The sequence below is a fragment of the Pelophylax lessonae genome (genome assembly GCF_965119305.1).
Source record: "Pelophylax lessonae genome assembly, chromosome: 2".
NCBI lineage: Eukaryota > Metazoa > Chordata > Amphibia > Anura > Ranidae > Pelophylax > Pelophylax lessonae.
In genome coordinates, this window is record NC_138769.1 from 305,167,230 (window position 1) to 305,184,735 (window position 17,506).

The window sequence follows — 17,506 nt, forward strand, 5'->3', positions numbered from 1 at the left end:
AGCACATCACCTTCATACTATCATATACATCCTATCACTCCAGGAACATCTCATTGAGTGTGTATATATCTGTATGTTGAAGCTGACAGGCCCACGGTGATGAGTCCTGGAGAGTTGGATCTGGTATTCAACACATCTCTACATGACTACTGAGTGGAGATTTTGCAGCTGTAAATCCAGCCTATAACAAAAACGCAGGAGCGTTACAAAATCCAACACATCACATCACCGAAAGAACACCATCCCCACAGTGAAACATAGTGGTGGCAGCATCATGCTGTGGGGATGTTTTTCAGCAGCCGAGACTGGAAAACTGGTCAGAGTTGAGGGAAAGATGGATGGTGCTAAATACGGGGATATTCTTGAGCAAAACCTGCACTACTGTGCATGATTTGAGGCCAGGATGGAGGTTCACCTTCCAGCAGGACAATGACCCCAAACACACTGCTAAAGCAACACTTGAGTGGTTAAGGGGGAAACATGTAAATGTGTTGGAATGGCCTAGTCAAAGCCCAGACCTCAATCCAATAGAAAATCTGTGGTCAGACTTAAAGATTGCTGTTCACAAGTGCAAACCATCCAACTTGAAGGAGCTGGAGCAGTTTTGCAAGGAGAAATGGGCAAAAATCCCAGTGGTAAGATGTGGCACGCTCATAGAGACTTATCCAAAGCGACTTGGAGCTGTGATTCCTGCAAAATGTGGCTCTACAAAGTTTTGACTTTAGGGGGATAAATAGTTATGCACTTTTACTTTTTCTGTTATTTTGTCCGATTTGTTGTTTGCTTCACAATAAAAAAAAAAATATATCTTCTAAATATTAGGGCATGTTCTGTAAATTAAATGATGCAAATCCTCAAACAATCCATGTTAATCCCAGGTTGTGAGGCAACAATACATGAAAAATGCCAGGGGGGTGAATACTTTTGCAAGCACTGTAGAGGGCCAGCTACTGGCAGTTTAATTCCTAATTTTCTGTTATTGATTTTTTATTTTATTCAATGTATGCCTATTTGTTATACCCTTTAGGAGATGCCTTTGATAAACCACCTTGCCGAGGCTGTTCCTCCTACCTTATGGAGCCATATATCAAATGTGCTGAATGTGGACCTCCAGAGTTTCTACTTTGTTTGCAGGTACAGTATACTAATGCCTTTATGCCTCTTGCACACCGCAGCTTGAAAAAGCTCACTACAGTTTTTTTTTCTACTGAGCTAAAATACAGCCCATTAATTGTAATGTGCCTATGCATACAGGCGTGTAAACAAGCGCCGTGCAATTTTTCAGTAAAAAAAAAAAATAGAAAAATCTGCATTTTTGGTCAGTAATTTAGGCCTTGTGACTAAATTGTGCATAATCCGTGCTATGCATAAACACCAATGTGTAATAAAGTGCTACGTGTGCCCCCTTTAGACTGCTATCAAAGTAGTGTCTGTTGTGAAACCTATGTAAAAATTGGGTTTTGGCGCTGCTCTGTGTGCAATGTACTACTAGTATAGTATATCATAAACCAAAAAACAGAAAACCTAAAAAAGAATATTGTGCAACATATGCAAACGCTATGTGCAAAAAATGATTGTTAAAGTGCATGTGCTAAATAAAAGTGATGTGCACATCCAATTTCACTAAACAGTTTATACATGAACCGTGGGCTAACACAAGGTGATCTGTGTTTAAAGTGAACAGTCCATAAATCTTATGCAGCATCTCATTAGTTAGTCGAAACTCTCCAGTTCTCCTTGCTGGTCCTTTTGGTGGTATCAATAAAAGAAGCAATATTTCATGATATTACAGCCAGGGGGATGTGCAACCACATGTAGAGTGTCCGGTGTTTCCACTCCTGCCCCCCTCCTGCTACTTCACTCAGCAGATGTCTCTCCCCTTGCAACAGGGGTATCCAGCCTTTACAGCTACACACGGCTGTATGCTTCTGACGAGCTCTCCTTCCAATTCCCCGCAGTATAAGTTGTACATAGAAATGGCAAAAATAGACCCCCTACTGTAAATCCGTACAAATGGTTTTATTAAGAAATCATAGTAGTACACTTAGTTCAAAATCAATCTGCTCATGTCAAACCAGGAAGTCTGGGACGCAATGCGCTCCACGAACCCAAACCGTGGCGCAATGACGCTAGGCTCCCGATAACGGCAGTTTGACAAAACGTGTAGGGCGGAGCCCAGCGTCATTGCGCCACTTCTGGTTTGGGTCCGTGGAGCGCATCGCGTCCTGGTTTGACTCAAGGATATTGGCAGCGTAGCCAGATTGATTGAAAAATCTCAGGGTGTAAGGACCATTCCCCCGGAAACATCTGTTGACGACTCAAAAAGTCTGCATGCCAGTTCTCTTTTCCCTATTAATACAAACTGCTGTCAGGCGTGGCACAAACTTCTCTGCCCAAGACCAGATGAAATCTACCTCTTTCTGGGCTGACCGACTCTTTGTTCCTCCTTTGATGGTTAATATAAGCCACAGCCGTGGCATTGGCGGATTGTACCCTGACAGGGTGACCCCGAAGCCTGGACGTCCAGAATTTCAAAGCCCGACTGACTGCTTGGATTTCCAAGACGTTGATGGGGAGACTTTTCTCCACCCAAGATCATTTCCCCTGGACAGTGGCTTCCTCCAGAACTGCTCCCCAGCCGGAGAGACTGGCATCTGTAGTCTCCAATTTCCAGGAAGAAAGGATTTCCCTTTCTCCAGATTTCCAGTCAACAACCACCAATTTAGACTCTGACGGTACTCTTGGTACCAGAGACATGGACTGATCCAGAGACTGAATCTTTCTGTAAGGGTCTGCCATGGAATTGATCATAGGGAATTGCCTACAATGTGGACACCATCTTCCCCCAATAACTTCATGCAAGGACGTATAGAAGGATATCTCAGCCTTACTACGGACCCAACCAGATCCTTCAGGTCTGTGACATTTCTTGCTGGCAAGAATATCTTTGCCTGTGCTGTGTCCACTAGAACAGTGGTCCTCAACTCCGGTCCTCAGGGCCCACTAACAGGCCAGATTTTAAGTATTACCTTAGGGAGATGCAGACTGGAGTACTGCAATCACTGAGCAGCAAATTAAATCACCTGGGATGTATTTCAGTTATCTTGCAAACCTGGCCTGTTAGTGGGCCCTGAGGACCAGGGTTGAGGACCACTGCACTAGAAGACCCAGATATTCCAGATGCTGGACCGGCTGCAATGCTGACTTTGCCAAGTTCAGTATCCAACCCAGACGTTCTAGGAACTGCACTATCTGGCGGACATTTCGGCTTAGAGCCAAAGCTCTAACAGATCGTCCAGATATCCTATTATAGATATCCCTCTGGACCTTAGAACAGCCAATACAGGAGCTAGGATCTTTGTGAAAACTCTTGGAGCTGTGGCTAACCCGAAGGGCAGGGCCACAAACTGAAAATGACGGTTTTCTATTGCAAAGCGTAGGAAACTTCTGATGAGCCTGGAATATAGGCACATGAAAATATGCATCCTTGGTGTCTATGGATGCTAGAAATTCCTTTCCCTGCAGGGAGGCTACGACTGAACAAATTGACTCCATACGGAAAGTACGAATGTTCTGAAACTGGTTTAAAGCATTGAGATCCAGAATAGGTCTCGCATCCTCGTTTGGGGACTACAAACAGGTTTGAGTAAAAACCCTTGAACTTTTCGTTCTCCGGAACCTCTATTATCACTTTTTGAGCCTTCAGCTAGTTCAATGCTAGAAAGAGAGACCTTTTATTTTAGGGAATTCTCTGTATACCTGACCTTATAAACCAGGGATACGGGAAGACCCGAAATTCCAGTTTGTACCCCTGTGAAATGGTGGAGGTAACCTAGTTGTCTTGGATTGATTCCACTCAAACCTTTTGAGAACTGCCAAAGCCCCCCCACCCTCTTGAGTGGGGGCGCCCCTTAACATAGTGGGCTTAGCGGAAGACTTGGCGGATTTCTGGGCCCAGGGCTTTTTCTGACCCTGCCCTGAAAGCCTGGTTCCGGATCCAGATGGTTGAGGCCATCGCCACTGTCTGGAAGTAGAAGCACTGGTAGTATGAGTTCTGGGGATATTAAAGGAAGGATGTTTGCTCTTCCTTTTCACAGGTAGCAACATACCCCCCCCCCCCCCCTTCCTGAGATCTTTTGGAGATACTTATCCAGATAATCACCAAAAAAGGCATTCTCCCTGAAAAGGGAAGCCAGCCAGTAACTTTTTACATGGCAATTCCGCAGACCAATTCTTTAACCAAAGCACTGGTTATGTGCATCGCATATGCACTGTTATCATAGCAAATCATGATATTAGCCTTATGGAGTCCGTAAGAGCATCCACTGCAAAACATAAAGTGCGAGGTAGATCTGACCATCCTTCCATAGACTCTCCTTGAGAAGGAACTGTCTTGGACACTCGCTTTATACAGTCTTTTAAAGACTGACAAACTCCTATGGCCACTACTGTTGGTTGTATTACAGAACCTGCAACCGCAAAGAAGGCTTTCAATAAAGATTCCAACTTTTTATCTTAAAAACCTGGGCATTATCCACAGGACAGGTTAAACTCTTGTTAACTGCAGAAATGGCAGCATCCACAGTGGGTATATTCCATTTCTTAGTAAACTTTTTCCTCCATAGGATACAATAATGAAAACCTTTTAGGAGGAACAGAAATCCTATCAGGATGGTCCCAATCTTTATACATTTCTTGCTCCAAGAACGGATGTATGGGAAATGTCAGAGGACTATGAGTAGGGCGCAATGAGCCTAGAGAGGAAAAAGAGACTTCAGCTGTCTCTAGGGGAGGAAATTTGTATTCAGACAGGACCATTTCAGTAAGAGACTGAATAAACAATCTCTGGGTCTGAGAGGTAGATAGACTCCTCTGACTCCCCAGAAGTAGAAACCTCAGCTTGACCATAGAGTCACTATCAGCTACTTCTTTCACATCCTTTGCCCAATCCTGAACTGACTCAGGGGGTAGCTCAGGTGAGGGAGATCTATCATGTTTTCTCCCTTGAGATGCTGCAATGATACCAGCAATCCTACCCTCAAGCTGGCCAATGCCACAGCCAAATTGTCCTTAGTGACGTAGGTTGCAGCAAAAGTACTAGGAGTAGCTACTATGCCTGACAACCGTAATGGCTCAGATTGGCAAATTGCCTCTGGCTCTTCAGGAGGAGTAGACACAGTGGAAACATGGCAAGGACCTTCAAGGCATGACGGTGGCATTACAGTGCCTTTTCCAACTGTGCCCCCCCTTGGGCAGACATTGCTTTAAAGCAAGACAAACTTAAGGTACTATCTTAAGTGTACCCAAGGCTAGTGCCAAGCTTATACAGTCTAATGCACACAGCACTGATTATCCCAAGATGCAGGACCTGTTTGTGCCAGTAACCTACACCCAGAGTGACTCACACAACCCAGCTGCTGCTGCTCTGTGTCCCCTTCAGCCTCTGAAAGAGGCTAATGTGTTGGAACCAGTTCCTTGCAGAATGCGCCCATTAATGCTGTATAGCGCATGCTGTACGTGGCGTCCACGTGCACGCCAACTGCATTAGAACACGCCCTCCATGCGGTGTACGCCTGTACTTTAAGGTGAAGATTCCCGCGCGCAAATAGGTCTACGCCAAAGACACGCCATCAAGGCAGAGACGGACATGCAGGCGCTTAGGCGCCAAGGCTAAAACAACAACCATATGGGGTGAGAGCAGCTTGAGCTGAATCTTGTTTGTCACAGCTGATACCTTTTTCAGGTGATCAGCTCAAGGTAAAATCACAATGTGATAACAATAGTCAAAGAAATAATGATTTAAATCAAGCTTTGCAACAATCCCACAACTGCCTCAAAAGGATGTAACTTGCAAGCATAACATCCCTAGTCTCATAGAGGGATACATATGGCACATGGTCTCTGTTATCTTTTTAAAAGGAACAGTGCATAAAATATTTACAATTTGCAATTATGCCAGCAATTTTTACCTTCAAAGTTTGCTGAATAAGTAAATATTTTACACTGGACTCACCAGTCCTGCTGCAGGATTCTGCTTTGAAACAGGAACCCGTCACGGCTAGCTTTGTCTTGGCGACCTTCAAGGACTGGGTCCCCTTATTTTAGAGGGGCCACGGCCTTGGACCTGTAGAGCACCCTGCAAGGAGCGCTTTTGGGGTTTGGTATTCCAAGGGTCCGAATCCCAGGGTCCAGCATCTAAAAAGGACAGCATTACAGGCAAAACCTTGTATCTACTTCCCGAGGCTCAGGTACCATCTTTTTAGTCCATTGACTGTTTAGGATGGATCTGATAGCTAACCCTTTAGATTCAATGATCTTTGATTGGGGTAAATAGCATATTCTTCTGTCTTCATTTGAAGTGAAAATTAGAAAAATGTGGCGAGACTCTCCACAGTGACCAATCACCTTTAGACCCTGGCGAAAGAACGGAGGTACTTCCTGTGTGGGAGGGGTTATATAGGGGGACATCTTTCTGATTGGTTGCCAGTGTCCTTCACCTAAAGATGGCTATATAACCCATATGTTATGATTCATGGCTCTGTGTCCCTTGATGTACGAAAGGAAAAGTAGATACTCAAACAGGAGTATCGCGTGCAAGAGGCCTTACACTGTTGCAGGGAAACATTTGCATTTTCCTGAACCCCATTTTAAATCTAACAATGAAAGCTGTACTTTGGCCCCATGTGTCCCAGAGATCGAGCTGCCATTGGACAGAGCTGTTCACTGGAGATCGGGAATTTCACAAGGAACAGTGAAAATCCCTTTCTGTACTGAGACTGCGGGCCTTTTCCTTGAAAAGAAGTTGGATTACTTTGAATTTTTTTAGTCTTGGTACCTGGGGCTACAGTAATAGCAATTGTAATACTGAAGTCTAGATGGAACTGCCTTAACTATGTTCAACACAGACACTTCTGTTATTCTACTTTTACTAAAAGGGTTTAAAAGCTTGAATTTTTGTTGTTGCAGGGATATTATAATGCAGAAACCAGTTAGCTGGCTCCTACAGCTGTAAAAGTAGTGATTAGTTCAAGTGAGCAGTACTTAACTAAACATTTTTTACCTTAATGCAGGTAAACAGTTTCTTCCTCTCATTCCTCTGTACTTATCTATGCCCCCACACGAGCCTAGTGCCTTCCTATAATGGCTCTTCTTGCTCTCCCAGGCTTTCCTGAGGCAGCGGGAGTTATTGGCTCCCGTTACTGTCAGTCAAATCCTGTGAGGGGGGGGGGAGCTGGGCTGAGCCACGGTGTCTGTGTCTATGGACACAGGCAGTACGACTCGGGATCAATTCCACAGGTGTGCCACTATAGGAAGGGGGTTCTTATGGTGGCACACCGAGAAGAGGAAGAGCCAGGAGCGCTAACAGGACCTAAGAGGAGGATCCGGACTGCTCTGAGAAATTTTATTGCACAGAGCAGGTAGGTATGTCATGTTTTTCTTATTTAAAAATAAAATTTTTGACTTTACATTCACTTCAAATCAGACATATGTTTCAAATCTTGCATTCCCCCCATTGCTCAATTTTGTATATTGTTTTTTATTTTAAAACTGTCTCTGTTTTTTTGTTTTTTTTAGTGTTTCTCAAGAGGATTTGAGTACAAGAAGCACCAGAGTGATCACAGTTATGAGATCATGGTAGAAAATTTTAATTTGATATGACATTATCCTGTAGCTTAAAAAAACTATCATTAACAGTACCTATTTATTCTAGCATCATTTTCATTCAGTGTAATTTATACTTTGCTGGTTTATCTTTGGGGAATGACCAAGATTTTCCATGGTTGAATTGACTATAGTATTACAGTGATGTCTACATAACCTTCGGGAACCATGTTTAGGTGTACATTCAGGTGTACATTGACCCTACAGCATACTTGCATAATACAAAAAGATGCTTCACGTGTACTAAATGATAGTGTGCTGTGGATTCCATAGACAAAAAAACAGAAATTGCTAATTTATGGTGTAACTGCCCTAATGAGCACTTATGAACTAAGAAGTGCAAAAAGACAATAAGGCGCTTCACATGTTATAAACAATTGTGCACTATAAATTCAAATAGTCCATGCATATAGTGAGTTCAATAATTGCCATCCAATAAGTCTCCCCACACCACCAGGAAAAACTTTCCCTACCTTAACATTCCTCTTCATTCCTCTTCACCGTGAACACAGACAGGAAAGTATCACCACATGTGTGAAGAGTTTAAACTCACCAAATATTTTTGACCCCTTTTTACAGGAAGGTCAAAAAGTGCTTTGTGGGTCTATGCTCCCATATATATTCCAAATAATGCATTCATTTGGAATGTTCAGGTCATGGACTGGACCTGCATCCTTTGCTTCAGAAAGGGGATTAAGCTAAAATGCCTCACCTGGAGCGGTGTCTACTTGCCCAAGATCACTGTTTTTCTGGATACTCTGAGTAGTCTGTGGGCTTTCCTTCCCCCTTAAGTATAAGAAAATGCATATGCCAAAGAGAAACGTATGTAGTATTTATTGAAATCATAGGTAAAGCAAATCACTCAAGTGCCACAGATGGGCACCAATATAAACAGCCTTGTTCCTAAACCCAGGAGCTTCCTGAGGACGAGTTGAGGCGGGACTGCAGCCACCACTCCCGATTCTTTGATGAAGTGACATCTGGGCCACAGCTTCTGGGTTTTCAAGCGCATGCCAGCTTCTGTGAGAGTGGAGTGGCGGCCTTCCATCCCTTATACTACAAGGCTGTTTAAATTGTTGCCTATCTGTGGCCCTTACAAATTTGAGTGATGTTCTTTAGCTATTTGTGACATTAAGATTTCAGTAAATACAACACTAGATTAGTTTATTTTTATTTTTTTTAAAAAACACACAATGGAACTGCTACATTAGATGCCATTTAAACTTTAGAAGTATTCTCACTTATGTTAACACTTTGTATAATTTGGTGTATGTTGTGTTTAGCAGTAAACTGATGTCAACGTTTTCTTCCACATGTCTTTTGTAAAGTTTCAGTATAGATTTCACAAAGGAAGTCTGTTTTTGTATTGAGAAAAAAATGAAGGCTATCATTCTTATTTAGAGCCCATTCAGACTAGCGCGACTTGTCAGGCGACTTGTCAGCCTGACAAGTCGCGCTCGGTCGCGGTCCATTGAGTAGTACAGGACCCGTTCTAATAGGAGCGACACAAGTCGCTCTGACTTAGAAAAAGGGTCCTGTACTACTTTGGTGCGACCTCGGAGCGACTTGCATAGACTTCCATTAAGTGAAGTCTCTGCAAGTCGCGCCGAAGTCGCGGTGCACGCGACTTCACAGGTCGCCCCCCAAAGTCGTGTCGCGCTAGTCTGAATGGGCTCTTGATATGATCTGATAAATAAAAAAAACATATGCAATGTTACTGTTTTTTAAGCTTTCCTTCTTTTTTTTTTTTTTTTAAACTTGGGAATTCTTTTTAAATAGACCTCCGATTTTCCAGTACTGGATCCCAGCTGGACAGCTCAGGAAGAAATGGCTCTGCTGGAAGCTGTGATGGACTGTGGATTTGGAAACTGGTAAGCATTTTTAATTGGTAACACTAGAAAAAACTAATATGAGGCTTGTGGATGCATGATCCAACTCAAGGTTTCCGGGAGTAGTTGAAACTAGCACAAATCTTCATCTGCTTATACCTCAAAATCTACTGAAGCGTTTGAGATATGGATATTGTTGATGGTAACTTTAGCCTGTATATTTTTACATTCAATTTCCTAGAAGTACATATACCTGTTTGTGAACTATTTTACCTGAATTGATTTATAATCCTTCTAAAAAAAGAAAAAAAAAGGACCGCGCGCTAAAAAACTGAATCCATACATAACAAACATAACCTTCATAAACCTATATCTCCAATAAAATAAGTGATACAAATAAATTTATAGTCCATAAATGATGTGCTCTGTGTCTTTTTATTCATCCATATGGTGATAGAAAAATATGCCACTAAAGAAGGATAGTGATTCCTCTCCAACACCAAATTCAAATTGCACTCACCAGAAGGATTTGACCCCCTTCTTTCAAAGTAAGGTCAAAAATCTCTCCTGTATAATTTCACTGGTATGTCCCCTGACTGTCCTCGTTCCAGGATAATTATTACTCTCTATATGGATAACTGTGCTCCTGCACCTTTAGGCCACTTTCACACTTATGCAACCTAAAAGTTGCGCGATTTTGATGCGATTTTGACTGGACTTGAAGCAAAGCCTATGTCTTTGGACCTCAAAATGCATTAAAATCGTCCCAAAGTAGTGCAGGGACTACTTTGAAGTTGTTGCGCCTTGAAGTTGTACAGATATGAACGATACTCCTTGGAAATCATGGAGTACGACTTGTCATGTGACTTTGCAGTCCCAAATTGCATGACAAGTCGCACAAGTGTGAAAGGGGCCTTAAGGCTTTCTGTAAGAAACTCCCTCGCTAGGGATAAGGATAGAAGGACCTCTCATAGTGTAGTATATCAAATTAGTATTTTATTAAAATGTTTTAAAATACACTTGCATATTCCACGATAAAAACAGTCATCTCTAGATATAGAAGGTGAAAATGGAAACCGAAATTGCTACTGACACCGTGTGCTTCACCTGCTCCTCAAATGCCGGAAGTAACATGCCTCATAAGCTCCTCCCTACGCATTTAGTCAATTGCTTCTGATGTCATAAGGGGTCACATGATCCTTGATGGAGTCAGACACAACTGTAAGTGAATACGTAAGTGCATTTAAAACGTTTTAATAAAATAATATTATTTGATATACCACACTATGAGAGGTCCTCTGTCAGCCTTTTATTGTTCTCTGTTTCTCTGTTGTAGATTTTTCCTCACTTTCTGTCTGGTAAAAAAATCCTAAAACAGAAAGTTAGGGTCACCTTACAATCTGACCATATCATGTTTTTACAATCAATGCTATGATTTTATGATTAGATTTATGTAATACAAGTACCACCTAATCTAATTAAACTGTATCTAGTCAGACAGACCCTTGCATTATATAGCTGTTGGTAGATCTGAAGGAACTTGTACAATCAGATTGTAATGTGTGTCCTTTGTGAGCTTTAGGGGAAATCTCGCTAACAGTTGCGGAGAGCAGTAAAACCTAACACAAGTTCTAACGTAACTTTTTCCAATTCTATCCAAAACTGAAAGGAGAAGTGTATGGCCAAAGCTTTTTTGGCCCTTCTCCTATGGATCACAGTGCAGTTTGTTCTGCACTCCTGTGACCCATTTTTAGCTGGCAGTGGGCTAAAGCTTACTTTTGGCTGACGTCACTCAGCCAATCCAGGCTCTGAATCGATCCCGACTTTACAGTCAGGTTCCACCCAGATGCCTGGACTGGCAGCTGGCTCAGCCTTTCAGCACTCTGCTGAAAGCTTCTACCAGCCGTTCCTGGCCCCTGCACGGCCCAGAGCAGTGAGTGCTGGAGGGGCAGAGCAGAGAGCAGGTGACTGACAGTTAACAGCTCTCTGCTCAGAGCATAGGGGAGAACTGAGCTTTGGCTATGAACATTTTTTCCTTTGCATCCTCACCATTAAAAAGGTGACTGGCTGGTGAATGGCTAATCAGGTTTGAACTATAAAGAAGTTTAGTTTCCATTGTGTAATGCAAGCTTTGCCTTATAATGTGTTTGGTTAAATAAAAGGGCATGTTAATAAAATAGTGACGGTTTGTGAATGTCACATTTATTGCTCATAAATATAACCCTGCATTATTTCAGCATCTTTTTGTTTAAGATCATGTCCCGAACAGAGCTGCTACTTAACTCAACAGCCAAAGTAGCTGTACAATGTGGTTCTTTTATATACAGTGCCTTGCGAAAGTATTCGGCCCCCTTGAACTTTGCAACCTTTTGCCACATTTCAGGCTTCAAACATAAAGATATAAAACTGTAATTTTTGTGAAGAATCAACAACAAGTGGGACACAATCATGAAGTGGAACAAAATTTATTGGATATTTCAAACTTTTTTAACAAATAAAAAAACTGAAAAATTGGGCGTGCAATATTATTCAGCACCCTTAAGTTAATACTTTGTAGAGCCACCTTTTGCTGCGATTACAGCTGTAAGTCACTTGGGGTATGTCTCTATCAGTTTTGCACATCGAGAGACTGAAATTTTTGCCCATTCCTCCTTGCAAAACAGCTCGAGCTCAGTGAGGTTGGATGGAGAGCGTTTGTGAACAACAGTTTTCAGTTCTTTCCACAGATTCTCGATTGGATTCAGGTCTGGACTTTGACTTGGCCATTCTAACACCTGGATATGTTTATTTGTGAACCATTCCATTGTAGATTTTGCTTTATGTTTTGGATCATTGTCTTGTTGGAAAACAAATCTCCGTCCCAGTCTCAGGTCTTTTGCAGACTCCATCAGGTTTTCTTCCAGAATGGTCCTGTATTTGGCTCCATCCATCTTCCCATCAATTTTAACCATCTTCCCTGTCCCTGCTGAAGAAAAGCAGGCCCAAACCATGATGCTGCCACCACCATGTTTGACAGTGGGGATGGTGTGTTCAGGGTGATGAGCTGTGTTGCTTTTACGCCAAACATAATGTTTTGCATTGTTGCCAAAAAGTTTGATTTTGGTTTCATCTGACCAGAGCACCTTCTTCCACATGTTTGATGTGTCTCCCAGGTGGTTTGTGGCAAACTTTAAATGACACTTTTTATGGATATCTTTAAGAAATGGCTTTCTTCTTGCCACTCTTCCATAAAGGCCAGGTTTGTGCAGTATACGACTGATTGTTGTCCTATGGACAGAGTCTCCCACCTCAGCTGTAGATCTCTGCAGTTCATCCAGAGTGATCATGGGCCTCTTGGCTGCATCTCTGATCAGTCTTCTCCTTGTATGGGCTGAAAGTTTAGAGGCACAGCCAGGTCTTCGTAGATTTGCAGTGGTCTGATACTCCTTCCATTTCAATATTATCGCTTGCACAGTGCTCCTTGGGATGTTTAAAGCTTGGGAAATATTTTTGTATCCAAATCCAGCTTTAAACTTCTCCACAACAGTATCTCGGACCTGCCTGGTGTGTTCCTTGTTCTTCATGATGCTCTCTGCGCTTTAAACGGACCTCTGAGACTATCACAGTGCAGGTGCATTTATACGGAGACTTGATTACACACAGGTGGATTTTATTTATCATCATTAGTGATTTAGGTCAACATCGCATCATTCAGAGATCCTCACTGAACTTCTGGAGAGAGTTTGCTGCACTGAAAGTAAAGGGGCTGAACAATTTTGCACGCCCAATTTTTCAGTTTTTTATTTGTTAACAAAGTTTAAAATGTCCAATAAATTTCGTTCCACTTCATGATTGTGTCCCACTTGTTGTTGATTCTTCACAAAATATTAGTTTTATATCTTTATGTTTTGAAGCCTAAAATGTGGCAAAAGGTCGAAAAGTTCAAGGGGGCCAAATACTTTCGCAAGGCACTGTAACTCTTCATTCGTGTACCCATGAGCTGCATTCCCATACATAAAACTTATTTTAGCTGATAAGTTTTTTTCAGCCTTTGTATTGCACTATGTATAAATATGCACTGAAGCATATAAGCTCCAGAAGTTAGGGTCAAGGAGGGACATGCCTCCCCTTGCTGACATCACATGTCACAACTGTGCACTTTAAACCATGCTTAGTTATATAAAAGACTACGGCATGTACAAGGCCAACAAATTTGTATGAAGAGCTCCAGTTACACTGCAGTTAGGCAAGTGGAGTACATATGCATTCATACATACCTAAAACCAACTTTGGATATGCACCTAAGGCCAACTTAGGTTCAAGTGTTGATAATCTATCTATTTTGCTTTGCAGGCAAGAAGTAGCTAATCAAATGCGCACAAAGACTAAAGAGGATTGTGAAAATCACTACATGAAACATTTCATTAATAACCCACTCTTTGCAAGCACTTTACTGAATAAACAAAGTGAAGAGGAAAAGAATGTGGATACAGCTGTTCCTTTTCAAGGTAATAAAACAGTGCTTATTAGTACCATACTTATTGATCTGTGAGATGAATGGGCTTTTTCAGCCCATGTCTGTTGAGCTGAGTTTTTCTCCACAACACCACCCATGTAAGGTGTGAACAGACCACAAATTTATTGAATTCTTATACCTTTGGGGTTTCTTAGCAGCAGGCTCTTTGTACTTGATTTTAATTGCTTGATTGGAATTTTCCTTTTGGGTTTATTTATTTTAAATTACAGAAAGTTGGTAAAAACAAATGAAGGACAGTGAGTTTGTGATGTGAGGGTCTATAGTACTGGTAACGTGTTTGCTAAATAGCTATGTAGTTGTAACTTAAAAACTATTTGTGCATTGCATACGTTTTTATAATTAGGATTAGACATGTCGATATTTACATATGTATGTATACATTTGTACGTTTTTAATTAACCACTTCAAGACCCCTAAAGTACATTAACGTTACGGGTTTGCAGCAGTTTACTGGGGCTTTGGCTGTAGCTGTCAGCCATAACCCCACTATAAAAATTTTCAGATGGCGATTCTCTTTTTACTAAAAGCAAACTGAGCGGCTGATTTTAGAAGCAGCAGGAGGGGTCGTCTCCTCTATGATCTATGGAGGCAGGGAGTGATGTCATGACGGGACTTCTGGTTTCGTGTGGATGTAAACAATTTTATTTTTATTTTTCGGAAAGTATCCAATCAATGTTTCTTTTTTTTTTTTTTTTGATCTGATGCTTTCAAGGGTAGAGGAGAGATCTGGGGTCCTATAGACCCCAGATGTCTCCATAAAGAGGACCTGTCATGCTTTTTTATTATCACAAAGGATGTTTACATTTCTTTATCGCACACCACAGGACACTGAGCAGGCTATAATCATTACTCTGTGGGTTATAGGTGTATGGACACTGGCAGATCAATTAAACAGGAAGTCCTCCCCTATATAACCCCTCCTATACAGGAAGAACTTCAGTTTTTCACCTGTGTCTGTAAGGTGATGGTCACTGATGTGCTGCATGGGCTGTTGGAGCATACCTGCAGGCCCAGAACTGTTTGGAGAGAATCATGGACTTCAGTCGGATTCATTCGAAAAGCTGTCAGCCAAAATGAATGGTACCCGAGCCTTGCTGGATAAGGAGAAGAATCCTCTAGGTTTGTCTTTAATGCAGCCTTACACTCCTGGACCCTGCAGTTGCCTATGACAACTGGATTTTGAAAATTTGGGGTTGTTGTGGAAACAAGGATTGGTGATAAAGCTTCAGTGGAGACACCTTTTTCCCATGAGAACTCTTACAGGAGTGAATTTCCCTTTCTAGGGGTAGATTTCTCCTAATTTCCTGTTGACCCCCCCCCCCCCCCCCCCGTTTGTAAGTCGGATGTAATGTTCGTACACCCCCGACATTTTTGTAAATATTTTATTATATCTTTTCATGTGACAACACTGAAGAAATTACACTTTGCTACAACGTAAAGTAGTGAGTGTACAGCTTGTATAACAGTGTAAATTTGCTGTCCATTCAAAATAACTCTAAACACAGTCATTCTGTTTGAGGATGACCTAAAGATGTTTGGGGTCGTTATCATGTTGGAATACTGCCCTGCGGCCCAGTCTCTGAAGGGAGGGGAATCATGCTCTGCTTCAGTATGTCCCAGTACATGTTGGCATTCATGGTTCTCTCAATGAACTGTAACTCCCCAGCGCCGGCAGCACTCATGCAGCCCCAGACCATGACACTCCCACCACCATGGTTGACTGTTGTCTTTGTACTCCTCATCTGGATGCCACCACACACGCTTGACACCATCTGAACCAAATAAGTTTATCTTGATCTCATCAGACCACAGGGCATGGTTCCAGTAATCCATGTCCTTAGTCTGCTTGTCTTCAGCAAACTGTTTGCTGGCTTCCTTGTGCATCATCTTTAGAAGAGGCTTCCTTCTGGGACGACAGCCACGCAGACCAATATGATGCAGTGTGCGGGAATATTGTCTGAGCACTGACAGGCTGACCCCCCCCCCCCCCCCCCTTCAACCACTGCAGCAATGCTGGCAGCACTCATACGTCTATTTCCCAAAGACAACTCTGCCTTTCGTGCTGGCCACAACCCCCTGAGGGTTCACAAGGCTCATAGCCCCAGTGCTGGACTTGCTGAAGACGCACTGAAGACGCAGGGGGTGTCATTCTTCGTATATCTCAATAATCTTGCTCGGGGAGCCGTCGATTCCAGATTTCAAATGAAATGTAAGAAGCAAGGGGTATTCTTTGATACCTCTCAGCAGGAGGAAATTGTTTCTATGTTGAAGCGGTTCCCTACGTGCAGTTTTACTCCAGGTCTTTGGTAGAGAAATATTCTCTCTGGAACATGAAGGTCCAAGCATTGGATTGCCAGAGGGCTCTGTCTCGGGGGTATTGCAGACCTCAAATTAGTGGTTGATTGTTCGTAATCTGGAAAGGAGAAATTTTTCCTTGCAGTGATATGGAGGATAATAACCACTGATGCAAGTCTCTCTGGTTGGAGGGCTTATTTGGAGGTGGCTACAGTTCAGGGGGTTTGGTCTCCACGGGAGAGAATATTGCCGTCAATATCTTGGAACTTCGGGCAGTACACCTTGCTTTGGATTATTGGATGACCAAGTTGCACAGGTTTGTGGTCAGTGTTCAGTCCAATATTGCCACTTCAGTGGCATATATCAACCATCAGGGTGGCACCAGGAGTCGTGCGGCTCAGGAAAGTAAACCACTTTCTGTCTGGGGCAGAACGGTATGTGCCGTCTCTGTAACCAGTACATCTTCCAGGTATAGAAAAGTGGTAGTGGGTCCCTGCATCCTGAGACATTCTCTTGCAAACTGCCAGCGTTGGGGGAACTCTGCAGGTGGATCTACTAGATTACAGGTTCTGTAACAAGTTGGATAGGTGGTGTCCGGGATGAAAGTCCCACTGGCAATATTAGTAGATGCACTGGTAAAACCTTCAGGACCAGTTCTCTATAATCGATGCCTTCCCTCTAATTTAACGACTGCTGCGTCTTTTGCGAAGAATGCGGAAGGTGGTATTACCGATATTGGTGTTAGCCAGCCTAGCCCAGGAGGACTTCGTACACTGACAGTGAATCTTCAGGGGGGATGCTCCTTGAACACTTCCTGTCCAGCCAGAGCTATGGTCTTGGTTTCTGTTATTTCTGCACTTTTGAGCGCCAGGAAGCCGGCTTCAGGGAGCTTCCATTACAGGACTTGGAAATCATATATGCCTTGGGTGAAGCCAGGAAGTGGCACCTGTGGAAATATGTCAATGGGAGATTTTTCCTTTCACCAATCGTTAGGGGAAATTAAATTGGCCTCAAGTAACATTAAGGGTCAGTTTTCTTCTCTATCTATTTTTTTTTCCAGGGACTGTTGGTTCTCACTCCTTGATTCGTGCTTTATGCAGGGTGTAATGCAGACAGCCCCATCTGTTAGGCCACCCTTGTGTCCTTGGGACTTGAACTTGGTCTTGGCTGTACTTGCAGAAGCCACCTTTTTGAACCAGGAAGA

General features: G+C 42.6%; 1 protein-coding gene across 1 annotated transcript in view; it reads left to right on the forward strand.

Annotated features, from left to right (window-relative positions):
• Positions 1-17,506, forward strand: part of TADA2A (transcriptional adaptor 2A) — a 73,069-nt gene that overhangs the window by 8,041 nt on the left and 47,522 nt on the right. The window contains exons 2-5 of the mRNA XM_082245239.1: positions 1,028-1,134; positions 7,576-7,635; positions 9,442-9,533; positions 13,824-13,978. Coding sequence (XP_082101365.1) covers positions 1,028-1,134; positions 7,576-7,635; positions 9,442-9,533; positions 13,824-13,978 — 414 coding nt within the window. The remainder of the gene's footprint in view (positions 1-1,027; positions 1,135-7,575; positions 7,636-9,441; positions 9,534-13,823; positions 13,979-17,506) is intronic.